The sequence below is a fragment of the Hemiscyllium ocellatum genome, chromosome 47 (assembly GCF_020745735.1).
Source record: "Hemiscyllium ocellatum isolate sHemOce1 chromosome 47, sHemOce1.pat.X.cur, whole genome shotgun sequence".
Taxonomy (NCBI): domain Eukaryota; kingdom Metazoa; phylum Chordata; class Chondrichthyes; order Orectolobiformes; family Hemiscylliidae; genus Hemiscyllium; species Hemiscyllium ocellatum.
Window position 1 is genome coordinate 3,837,960 of NC_083447.1, and position 13,003 is coordinate 3,850,962.

Here is a 13,003-nt window from a genome sequence, read left to right on the forward strand (position 1 = left end):
TAGCCTCATAGAACATAGAACATAGAAGGATACAGCGCAGTACAGGCCCTTCGGCCCTCGATGTTGCGCCGACCGAATCCTACCTAACCTATACTAGCCCAATAACTTCCAAATGCCTATCCAATGCCCGCTTAAATGACCATAAAGAAGGAGAGTTCACCACTGATACGGGCAGGGCATTCCATGAACTCACAACCCGCTGTGTGAAGAATCTACCCCTAACATCTGTCCTATACCTACCACCCCTTAATTTAAAGCTATGTCCCCTAGTAACACCTGACTCCATTAGCGGTAAAAGGTTCTTAGTATCTACCCTATCTAAACCCCTAATCATCTTATACACTTCTATCAGATCTCCCCTAAACCTTCTCTTCTCCAATGAGAACAGCCCCAAGTGCCTCAGCCTTTCCTCATAAGATTTTCCTACCATTCCAGGCAACATCCTGGTAAACCTCCTCTGCACTCGTTCTAAAGCTTCCACATCCTTCCTATAGTATGGCGACCAAAACTGCACACAATACTCCAGATGAGGCCGCACCAGAGTCTTATACAACTGCAACATGACCTCAGGACTCCGGAACTCAATTCCTCTGCCAATAAAGCCCAGTACACCATATGCCTTCCTCACAGCACTATTTACCTGGGTGGCAACTTTCAGAGATCTGTGTACATGGACACCAAGATCCCTCTGCTCATCCACACTACCAAGTAGCCTACCATTAGCCCAGTAATCCATCATCTTGTTATTCCTACCAAAGTGAACGACTTCGCACTTAGCTACATTGAATTCCATTTGCCACATTTCCGCCCAGCTCTGCAACTTATCTATATCCCGCTGTAACCTACCACTTCCTTCCTCACTATCCACAACTCCACCGACTTTTGTGTCATCCGCAAACTTGCTTACCCAGCTTTCAAGTCCTTCCTCTAGATCATTTATAAAGATAACAAAAAGCAATGGTCCCAAAACAGATCCTTGTGGTACACCGCTAGTAACTGCGCTCCAAGATGAACATAATCCATCAACTACTACCCTCTGTCTCCTTCCAGCCAGCCAATTCCTAATCCAAACCTCTAATGTATCCTCAATGCCATACCTCCGAAGTTTTAGCATAAGCCTACCATGGGGAACCTTATCGAACGCCTTACTAAAATCCATATACACAACATCTACTGCTTTACCCTCATCCACTTCCTTGGTCACCTTCTCAAAGAACTCAATAAGGTTTGTGAGGCACGACCTGCCCTTCACAAAACCATGCTGGCTATCCCTGATCACGTTATTCCTACCCAGATGTTCATAAATCTTATCCCTTACCATTCTCTCTAAGACTTTGCCCACCACTGAAGTCAGACTCACTGGCCTATAGTTGCTAGGGCTATCCCTACTCCCTTTCTTGAACAATGGGACCACATTCGCTATCCTCCAGTCCTCTGGTACTATTCCTGTTGACAACGACGACATAAAAATCCAGGCCAATGGCTCTGCTATCTCCTCCCTAGCTTCCCATAGGATCCTGGGGTAAATGCCATCAGGCCCAGGAGACTTATCTATATTCATCCTTTCCAATATTCCCAAAACCTCTTCCCTGCATATTTCCAGGGCATCCATTCTAATTATTTGTGATTCCATATTCACATCAGCAACAGTGTCCTGTTCCTGAGTGAATACTGATGAAAAGTACTGATTTAATGTCTCTCCAATCTCCTCCGCCTCCACACACAACTTCCCACTACTATCCTTGACTGGACCGATACCTACCCTAGTCATCCTTTTATTCTTGACATACCTATAGGAAGCCTTTGGGTTTTCCCTAATCCTACCAGCTAAAGACTTTTCATGTCCCCTTCTCGCTTCTCTTAGCTCCCTCTTTAGCTCCTTCCTGGCTACCTTATAACTCTCAATCGCCCCTACTGAACCTTCACGCCTCATCTTTACATATGCCGCCTTCTTCCCTTTCACAAGGGACTCCAATTCCTTACTAAACCACGGCTGCCTCACAAGGCCCTTTACACCATGCCTCGTCTGTGTGGAGTTTGCACATTCTCCCCGTGTCTGCGTGGGCTTCCTCCGGGTGCTCCGGTTTCCTCCCACAGATGTTCAGTTTAGGTGAATTGGCCATTCCCAATTGTCTGTACTGTTAGATGCATTAATCAGAGGGGAATGGGTCTGAGTGGGTTACTCTTCGAAGGGTCGGTGTGGATTTGTTGGGCTGAAGGGCCTGTTTCCACACAGTAGGTAATCTAATCAAATCATAGAGGAAAGTGGTTAATAGAAGACTTAGTAAATAAAAACTGAAAGATAGAGAAGACTGAAAATATTCAAGAGCTAAAACAAAATGTACATTTTGTTCTGTGTTATACATCGCTATGACTCTATAATGAACCAGTCATACCCATAACTATTCAAAGACATGAACAATTTAATTTTGTTTAAAGTTTGGTCATATTTGACTCAAGATCCAATCTCTAATGTGTCGTCTGAGCTATCACTTCTTTAAAATAAATCCTTAAGTTATCTTGGGAATGTGACTTGAAAGAAGTTCTTGGATTTACATATTAATGAATTGAAACCTGAAATCCATTCTAAAAAAAATCAAAGACTTGACAGTAATCTAGCTTTGTTCAATATATCGTATCAGTAGCATGACACTATGATCTTGAGCTATAAATTCTGTGTCTCATGATGCTGGTCCACTAGCTACCTGCTACCTCAAAGCTAGTATTTCCACCAAATAAACCTGTTGGACTATAATCTGTTGTGATTTTTATCTTTGTTCACCCCAGTCCAACACCTGCGCCTCCTCATTTTGGCTGCTATATTTTGTCCACTTAAATTGTTTATACCGGACATTTGGTGACAAAGGGATGGATGAGCTAACTTTTCTGTTCAGGAATGGATCCTGGGAAAGCAAGCTCTAGTTATCCCAGTCAACTATCACTCTCACAAGAAAGCTACTAGCCTTTGCTTGGGGTCTCCATAAAGAAATGTGACTGAGTGTCAAAACTCATTTCATGTGACCAACTTCAAACTCATATCTACATTGTAGTGCTACGCTAATGCACATCAACACTTTTCACTCTAAGAAACCTAGGCTGACTGAAGATTACCTGTTTACTCGTCAACCCCAATCAATTATTCTGATTATTACAATTCTTCCACTGAAACTTCAGTTACAGTACTGAAGGGTTGTGATGGCACAATTACCACCCAAATCCCCAGTCACATTTCTCTGTTTTGCCTCACGTCCAACCAAGATAGAGAATGGAGAAACAGACAATTCATCTAGTTTTATTTCCAACTCCCCCACCTCCCATTTCAGGGCTACCATTCCTTTATTCTCTGTAAAATCCACCCCTTTGTCTTCTGAATGTACCACTGCTGAGGTATAATCGACCCCAATTAGCAGCCCTACTCGCAGTGTGAATCACTAAGCAGTCACGGATGGTGTTAGGCTTTGCTCCTCTTTGCTAGTTTTTGGTCTTAAAAATGGCCAGCAGCAAAATAAATCGAATTGAAAAGGGCAGCTATTTACAATCCCCATGCAAAATTAAACCAGGATTAAGCCTAAGTTTAAAATACCAAAGTACTGCTCATTAAAGCAGAATTCTTTAAAATATTTATAGGAAACCTCATCAACAGATGTGTCTATTGATTTGTTAATATTTACAAGTGCCTTGATGAGAAGAATGAATGTTGACATTTGTGCAGAGACTTGACACCCAAATAATCTGTACTGCTTAATGCAATTCACCAGATAAAAACATTTCATCGACCAAAGACCTGATGTAATTAAACATTCTGTACTACGCTGTATTCCTGAACGCCATCTATTGAGAAAAAGACGGTTATATAAATTGAGATCATCCTAATGAGACATTTATTGAAGCCAGATTTCTTTTAAACACTGATGTCTTTAAAATCTAGGAATGTTTTGCCAAGTTAATGAAGACAACCTAAACTACAGTCACATAATCCACTGGCTAGAATGTCTGTGCAGCTCAGTACCAGTCAGTCCCAGGCACAGACAGCTTCAGGCCGACACTAGATTCCGTGAGGCCCATCTCAAAGCACATTTTTTCCTCCTCAATTATATTCTCGTTATGCCTCATGATGGAGTGCTGCTGTCACCTCCCACTCCTCTGCAGAAACCTGCATTTACTCCAGTTTAAAGACACTTTAAACATAATCAAGAGACAGCATATCTTAGTGCACAAAAATGACCTCAATGTTTGACTCTTTATCGTTAGCATTCATAGTCAGATCATGAGATAGAAAAACAGGTGACTAACGAGGAATGGCTAAATGCATGAATACTGAAAAATTAATTGAGAGATGAACCTGAGTGAGAAAGGGAAAATCTTAGACCGTAGTTGCACAAGAGGATCCACCTAAAACAGATAAAGACTAACTGATTATTTGAAGAAACCAGTTACACAACCAAACACAAACTTGTGTATACCTGCCATTATTTGTCCACAGTGATTTGAACAACAATTTGACCCACTGAAAATCCTTTACTCTCTCCGCATTTTTTAAAAAAGCCTCCCTTAGTCTTGGGAAGCTAACATAGACCTTGTATACAAACAAAACACAGAATTTAAGGAATTTTATGTATGGTTGCAAAGGGTGCAATAGATTAGGGGAGTCCTTGACGTGAGACCAAAGTACTCCACGCTTCTCAACAATTCCCATGTCCAAATGCAGCAGAAGATTGGATATATTGTAAATGATGCAAATAACGGCTGCTTGCTTCTTCAGATTAAAAGGAAGGAAGCGCTTGCCTTGGAAGTAGTGGAGTTCAGAAAAGATTTAGAAAGATGTTGCCAGAGTTGGAGGGTTTGAGCTATGGGGAGAGACTGAACAGGCTGGGGCTGTGTTCCCTGGAGCATTGGAGGCTGAGGGGTGACCTTATTAAAGTTTATAAAATTATGAGGGGCATGGATAAGGTAAATAGACAAAGTCTTTTCCATGGGGTTGAGGAGTCCAGAACTAGAGGTTATAGGTTTAGGGTGAGAGGGGAAAGATATAAAAGGGACCTAAGGGGCAACTTTTTCACACAGGGGGTGGGACATGTATGGAATGAGCTGCCAGAGGAAGTGGTGGAGGTTGGTACAATTGCAACATTTAAAAGGCATTTGGATGGGTATATGAATAGGAAGGGTTTGGAGGGAAATGGGCTGGGTGCTGGCAGGTGGGACTGGATTGGGTTAGGATATCAGGTCTGTTGGACCAAAGCGTCTGTTTCCATGCTGCACATCTCTATGAGTGAAGTTTCATCACACTGGCACCTGGGAAGAGAGGCAGAGTAAGCCTATACCATCTGGCGCTGAGAAGAATGGGAGGTGATCTCATTAAAGTATACAAGATTCTGAGAGGGCTTGACAGGTTAGATGCTGAGGTTGCCTTCCCTGGCTGGGGAATGAACTGGCGCTTTCACAAGATAATCATTGGCCCATTACCAAGGACAACAATGAGGAGAAATTTCACCATTCAGAAAACTGCGCATCTTTGTAATTGGCTGTCAGAGAACATTTTGGATATTCCTTCCATTAAACAAATCCAAGATTGAGATAAATCAAAGGATACTGGGGAGGAGGCAGGAAAGTAGAATTGGGGCTAAGAGATAAACATGATCAGATAAAACGGTGGAGCAGATTCATGGGCCACATGCCCTACTCCTGCCTTTACTTCTTCGGCTAAATTCTTAATCAGGCGCATGGATATATCCAGCAGAAACAATTTACACGTTCTGACAGTTCCAAACTGTTTCACCCATTACCAGCTCATAATCGAGCAAACAGAAAATGAAACCTGAAAAGGTGGTTCCAAAATCTCAGAAACAAACAAGGATTCCAATGATTTTAGGCACTTTCAGTAAAAGGCTGGGTTTCAAGAGGATGACAAAATTGCAAAGTTGAAGCATTTTGCAAACAATTACCATTAGAAGTTTGGATGCGCGGGACACAGATGTCTTAAATTCATAGGAGTTACAACATTCATTCAAAAAACACAAAGAACTGCAGATATTGGTGATCGGAAACAAACAGAATGCCGGCAGCATCTGTGAAGAGAAAGCAGAGTTAGGGTTTTGAATCCTGAATTTCACAGGACTCAAAACATTAACTTTGTTTTCTTTCCATAGATGCTGCCAGAGTCTCTCCAGCAATTTGTGTTTGTTTGTTTGTTTTAGGTCATTCATTCACTAGGTAACTTCAGAAAATCAAAGAACTAGCCTCAAAGTTCACTTCAACTTTGTTGCTTAAACAAAATGGATACAGTCACTTAAAGAGGAAGTAGTCATCAATAGGATAGCAACTTGAGACATCAACTTCTTTTCAATTTATCACTGGATTTGGTAATTCATTTAAGCAATGAATGTCAATGCCACTGAGGATGAATTCAGGGAAGCGCTGAATCTAACAGACAAAGTAAACCAGTACACAATTGAAGTGATTATTAATAAAATACTTGTGCGTTTGTTAGGCAAGCAACAGTCCCTGTGAATTCTGTCAAAAGGTCATCAATCTGCAACGTTAACTCTGTCACTCGGCACAGATGCTGCCTGAACTGCTGACCAACACTTTGTTTATTTTTCCAATTTCCAGCATCCACAGTATTGCCAAACTATCTAAACACTGTTTTGCACTCAGAACACAGAGGTGTGCCAAAGAAGGAGAAAGTGTATAATTCTGTGTCAGGCAAACAAACTCCAACTTAACACGGCTCTCAGTAGCTTGGACATCATAGCAACTGTCACCATGCTTAAAGAATGCTAAATCAGGCTGGCCAGAAATAAATACTGGTTCATGCTAAACTTCAGTATTGAGACTCAGTGACACAGACAATGACATTAGAACTCAATTCTTCTAAATAAATAAATATTATCAAACCAAAGTGGAGTGTCCAAACTTGAGACACACATAGCTGCCCGAACCCTAGCAATATGACTCTGGAAAGGTTGAAACATTTCGTCTAAGGGGTGCATGTAATTCTTTACTGCTAGTTTGTTCTGTTTAAATTTCATGACCTTGACAGCCTCACTGGAGGATTCATTCTAAATGGGAACACCCAGGATGTGTCAGTATCAGCAACTCAAGATCTATTCAAGTTCATGTGAATAAATAGATTTTGTGAGCCCCTCCTCTGGGTTTACAAGACAAGTGTCTCTCAAAGTTTGCCCCTAATGTAAAAAAACACTGAAGCAATAATGGAACTTTCTTTTGTTTTTCTACCCCACAAGTGACACATCATCAGGTGCTTACATTAAGAATAGCACTTACATCAGAACACACCCAGAATGTAACCCTGAACAAGGGATTGTGAGGATATATTATATTGAGCACAGGTCAAAATGTTGATGATTCACACCTCTTCGGTTCAGAAAGCCAATTGAAGCACCAGAGCCAATTCTAACACTTGACCCCATTTGCCTGGGTGAGCACTTCAAGCTCAGCACACTTCAGGGATCTGCCACAGCTCAATACTGCAATATTTACCTGCAGTCACTGGGGAGCTTCTGACAAATCGCTTTATTTATCTTTGAAAGTTCTTGAAAAATAGTAGGCGCCTTGGCAGTTGCAAGATTATTTTAAGTAACAAAGCCATTTGCTTATGACACAAAGGATGCCATTTATCCCTCACTAGCTGCGCTATGTCTCTGTTAAGACAACTGAAAAGTAATCAACTATGTTATGCTTTCCTTGATACGTCTGGTTTATAAAACTTGCATTGGGATACTCAAACTCCATTTCAACCATTTCTTGAGGCAAAGTACTTGATATTCCAACTAGACACTGTGCAAGTTTTTTTCCAACTTCGATTCAATTTTAAACTGCTGACCCTCTACGACCCTTTACCATTGGATCTCCAATTTTAAAAAAAAACTTTGACTATCTGCAACATTAAAGGTCTTAATAATGAAATCCTTTTCTTGGCCTTCTCAATGGGAACAGCCCCAGATATTTACACATCTCTCTTCAAAGATTTCACAGCCATGGAATTATCCTTGATTAATCAATGGTTTATCACATCTTAAATCCTAAGGCAGTTCTTGTAACCACTGTGCAACATACCTTCCGCGGAGCAAGCTGAATAGGTGTTATGTACGACGGATCAACCAGTGGTTTAGGACGTTTAGCAGTGTCTTCGAGGAGGCTCTCCCATTGCCTGGGAAGCCCAGTAAACTTCTGCTCCTGCTGATCGAAGCCAGTGTGAACACGGTGCTCAAAATTCACAGGTGCTGAGATCTCGACTCGCTTTTTCTTCTTTCCGAACATGGTTGAGATGAACGTCAAATCCTGCCAGGGTGAAAAGTCACTGTAAACCACTTCTCAAGAGACACAAAATAAAACCACCAAGGGTCTTTACAATCTACAAACACTAGCTTATTCCATTGCAAAATGGCCGCAAATTAAAAAATATTGAGTCATAAAATTTCCCATAAAAATTAATGTACAAGCACATCCTAACCACTGCACTCCAGAATAAATTCAACGCGTGAAGTGTTTTGAAGAGATGTTTCAATATAATTTATAATTTATTAATGACAGAAAACGTAGGCGACATTTACAGTATTTCACTGCTAGCTGAACACTGCAGCAATATAATGAGGCTGTTAGGTCTACATCTTACACAAATCCTAATTGTTTTGTTTTTGCTGTCTCCACATAAACTCTTGCTGGTTGTTCCATGATATTCTGCCCAACTACTGAATTGCCATGTTGGAACCTGGACAATAAATATGGAGTGCAGAAATCCCAAATGCATCAGCTGATCCCATTTTCCACCCTGTACATACACAATGGAAAATGGGATCAGGAGTAAGAAATTCAGCAGACATTTTTCTTTCACGTATTCATGGTTTATGAGCAGGCTGACAGAGCCAGCATTTATTGCCAATGAGAATGTGATGGGTCACTTTCTTGAACTGTTGCAGTCCCTGTGGTGTTAGGTAAACCCACTGCTTTGTTGAGGGGTCTGAATTACAGGGTTTTAATCCACCAATCAAACTCTTTACCAGCAACAAAATTGGAGGTGTAGTAGACAGCGAAGAGGATTACCTCAGATTAGGTTCTGGACCAGATGGGCCAATGGGCTGAGAAGTGGCAGATGGAGTTTAATTCAGATAAATGCGAGGTGCTGTATTTTGCGAAAGCAGATCTTAGCTGGACTTATACACTTAATGGTAAGGCCCTAGGGAGTGTTGCCGACAAAGAGTCTTTGGAGTGCAGGTTCATAGCTCCTTGAAAGTGGAGTCGCAGGTAGATAGGATAGTGAAGGCGGTGTTTGGTATGCTTTCCTTTATTGGTCACAGTATTGAGTACAGGGCTTGGGAGGTCATGTTGCAGCTGTACAGGACATTGGTTAGGCCACTTTTGGAATATTGCGTGCAGTTGTGGTCTCCTTCCTATCAGAAAGATGTTGTGAAACTTGAAAGGGTTCAGAAAATATTTATAAGGATGTTGCCAGGGTTGGAGGATCTGAGCTACAGGGAGAGGCAGAAAAGGCTGGGGCTGTTTTGCCTGGAGCGTCAGAGGTTGAGGGGTGACCTTATAGAGGTTTACAAAATTATGAGGGGCATGGATAGGGTAAATAGACAAAGTCCTTTCCCTGGGGCTGAGGAGTCCAGAACTAGAGGGCATAGGTTTAGGGTGAGTGGGGAAAGATATAAAAGAAACCTAAGGGACAATGTTTTCACACAGAGTATGGTACATGTATGGAATGAGCTGCCAGAGGATGTGGTGGAGGCTAGTACAATTGCAACATTTAAGAGACATTTGGATGGGTATATGAATAGGAAGGGTTTGGAGGGATATGGGCCGGGTGCTGGCAGGTGGGACTAGATTGGGTTGGGATATCTGGTCGGTATGGACGGGTCGGACCGAAGGGTCTATTTCCATGCTGTACATCTCTATGACTCTAAGTCCAGGGGTGCTGATGCTTGGAAAGTCATTGCAGACAGGAAGGCATGCTAGAGGTGGGAGAATTTTTAAATTGAGACTGTCCTGCTAGGAGCCTGTGTAAGTTAGTGAGCACAGGGTTGATGGTGAATACATAACATAGCCTGATGCTTTAATACTATACTAAAGGAGTGCTACAACGCTGAACATCTAATTAGATACTGAGCCAATATTGTTCTTCTGTTTGAGTGGACATACAGCACTACTGGACAATGAGGAGGAGTGCTCCCTGTGCCCTTATCAGTATTCATCCCTGATCAATATACCAAAATATATTTATTGGCCATTTCTGAGATTTTGTTATGCGCAAATTGGCTGCCGTATCTGTCTCGAGCCTGACAGTACGAGTGTGTCACCAGGACCCAATGGTGTACAAAATTGTGACATGAACACAAAAGACCTAAAATGGCATTGCAAATTCCACATTGTAAGGCTAAACTGACTTCCAATTGCTTTTACATGCTTCAATAAACTTTATATCCAAGCTCTGAAATTATCCAATAATGCCAATGCAAGTTCACATAATATTATACAAATTCATATTCAGTCATCGGAACTGTTAAAATCATACGTGTGCTCAGACCTTCTTTGTATTGCTAATATCTGCTCTCACTTACGATGATCAGAAAACCCAGTCCATGAAAAAATACTTGCAAAGGAAAAGACACTGCTGCCTCGATTCATTTTATTGATTGACAGTCAGAAATCCTAATACCAGGTAGTACTGGTGGATTACAAAACTGACGTCCAATTGAGAATAAATATTCAAATATAACAGTCTGCCGAGGGATTGGTGGATAAATGGATTACTTGGTGGGGTATGGAGTCTCTCAGACTGGACATTACCAGATTAAATCCATGCTGAATTTAGTAATTTCTAGCAGAGCAGCTGTCGGGATTCTTTGTTTGGGTTCAGCAGCACAGGCTCACGGTTGTTACCCTAGATCACAGCTTAGTGCAAGTGAGGACAGCCTCCAATATTGAACTGCCACCTGGTCAAGGAACCTCCCAGACTCATCCCACAGACATTACAATTTTTTTTGCAGTGGAGAGCAGAAGGGCTTTTTGTAAAAAAAAACTAACTGCAGTGTTTCCCTAAATAGAAACTATAACATTATAAAAACCACTGTAAGGATCTCTACGCCTTAATTATTCTGTCACCAGTCGAGGTCAGACATTTCTGAATGTACCATACTGTCCCTAATTCCCAGTTGTTACTTGAACATTTGCAACTGGAAAGCCCAAGAGAGAGCCTTATTAACTTGCAATAGGTCACAATTTCCTAAAGCAAACGACATTTCTCAAATTGGTGTGGTTTGAATACACATTAGCACAAAACAACAGAGCAGAGGAAATAAGCTTGTTAGAATTCAGATAGCCAAACAGAGATGGAAGCCACACATTGCTTACTGCACATCTCCAGCCAAAAACCCCTCAGCCTCCAGCCAAGTACACAGAAAACTTAATCTACATGTTTGGACATGTTATAACTAACCTCTAGAGCAGGTAGGATTTGAACCAGAACCTTCTAGCCCAAAAGTAGGGGACAATACCATTGTCCATATTAGCACTGGGAGCTGCCAAATGAATGCCCACCAACTGAACATAATTAATTCCCAGCTGATTTTTTTTATTTAACAAAACTTATCTATAGTTTTGGAAAGGTTAACAATGCCTGGTTTAAACAATTTAATGAGAAACACACAAACATGAGCATTGACAGAATTCTTACTAACACCAGTTTTCAGAATATTACATGAAAGCTCTATTCTAGAAGGGGTCAACTACCCTTTTATTATCACAACACAAAGTCTAAAGTTAAGATTTTCGGGATTCTGAGGTCTCCTGTTTAGCGAGAGTTGCTTAACGCTATTTTATATTAGCATTTTTACTCTTAAATTGAGCAATAAAGTCAAAACATGAAGGAAAACAATACCTTTTAAAAAGAAAGATCCCCTCTCACAGTTCCAGTAACTGTTGCAGTGTACAGTAAAAGCAGCGAGACCAGTAGAGAACCGTGACGTGCCCTGAATCGAGCTTTTAATGTGGGCTGGAAACAAGATGGGAACAGTTGGCTATGTCCAGAGTGCCTTTGAAGTGAGTCCACATTCTGACCTGGAAACAGAATTGAAACACAACATGATATCAGGAAGAATATGTTGTCCTGCTCACAATCAAAAAGGCAGTACTCTTAAAAAGGACCAGAATCAAACAATGGAATCAGATTTACGAGCTGCTCTGCAGCACAAAAGTCAACCACCATGGTTTAGTCAGCACACAGCAATGCAATCAGTGTTTCAAAGCACAGTATGCTTCTTGAACTGGCATTGATAGAGGAGACAGACTCACAATCAAAGGATTAGCCTCTTCAACAGATGAGTGGGTGGAATAGTTTGTTTGCCTTTAACCAGTAAAACTCATTTTAGAAAGAAAATGAACAAACAGAAATATCAGATATACGCCGTTCACATTAAAGACATTTACATGAGTCAAGTTATGCTGTACAGAAAGATGAACAAAGTAGTGCAGCACAGAATTCAGCTTTTCTGCCACATGTTAAGAGTTAACTTTGCAATAATGTCATAAGAAAATTAGTTTCATTAACCTTCAAGCTGCAATATGATTGAACAGTGAGATATAATTTCAATTTCAGTATTTCAAAGTGCAGATTGAGAAGGTATTGTTTGAAACATACACTACAACCAGAGAAGGACGTTTCCTGCCACTCCTGAACCAGCTCAGACTGCAAAGTCAGAACTTCAGTGATGGTGCAATTCAAAGGCACGGAATTAACACAAAGAATGCCCCATCAATTGAGATTTGTTAAAGATTAGAAATTTTGAGACTTCTTTCCATGTAACATGGTTGCTATGATATGGGATTTCAGAACAAAAACAGTAGTGGGAACAAAGTCCAACTTTTTTTAAAAAGAAATAAGCAGGCAAATATTTGAAAATAAATATTAACAGGGTAAGTAGAAATAGCATGGGGTTAGAAATAAATGGCTGGATAATTTTTGGAGATGTCACATGGATGATGA

At 40.9% G+C, this 13,003-nt stretch overlaps 1 protein-coding gene across 3 annotated transcripts in view; it reads right to left on the reverse strand.

The window, feature by feature from the left end:
* The window catches only part of pak4 (p21 protein (Cdc42/Rac)-activated kinase 4), a 136,165-nt gene that overhangs the window by 43,137 nt on the left and 80,025 nt on the right, over nucleotides 1–13,003 (reverse strand). For all 3 annotated transcript variants that reach the window (XM_060855976.1, XM_060855975.1, XM_060855977.1), the window contains 2 exons: nucleotides 11,900–12,078; nucleotides 8,077–8,301 (listed from right to left, as the gene is read on the reverse strand). In XM_060855976.1, coding sequence (XP_060711959.1) covers nucleotides 8,077–8,280 — 204 coding nt within the window. In that variant the 5' untranslated portion in view covers nucleotides 8,281–8,301; nucleotides 11,900–12,078. The remainder of the gene's footprint in view (nucleotides 1–8,076; nucleotides 8,302–11,899; nucleotides 12,079–13,003) is intronic.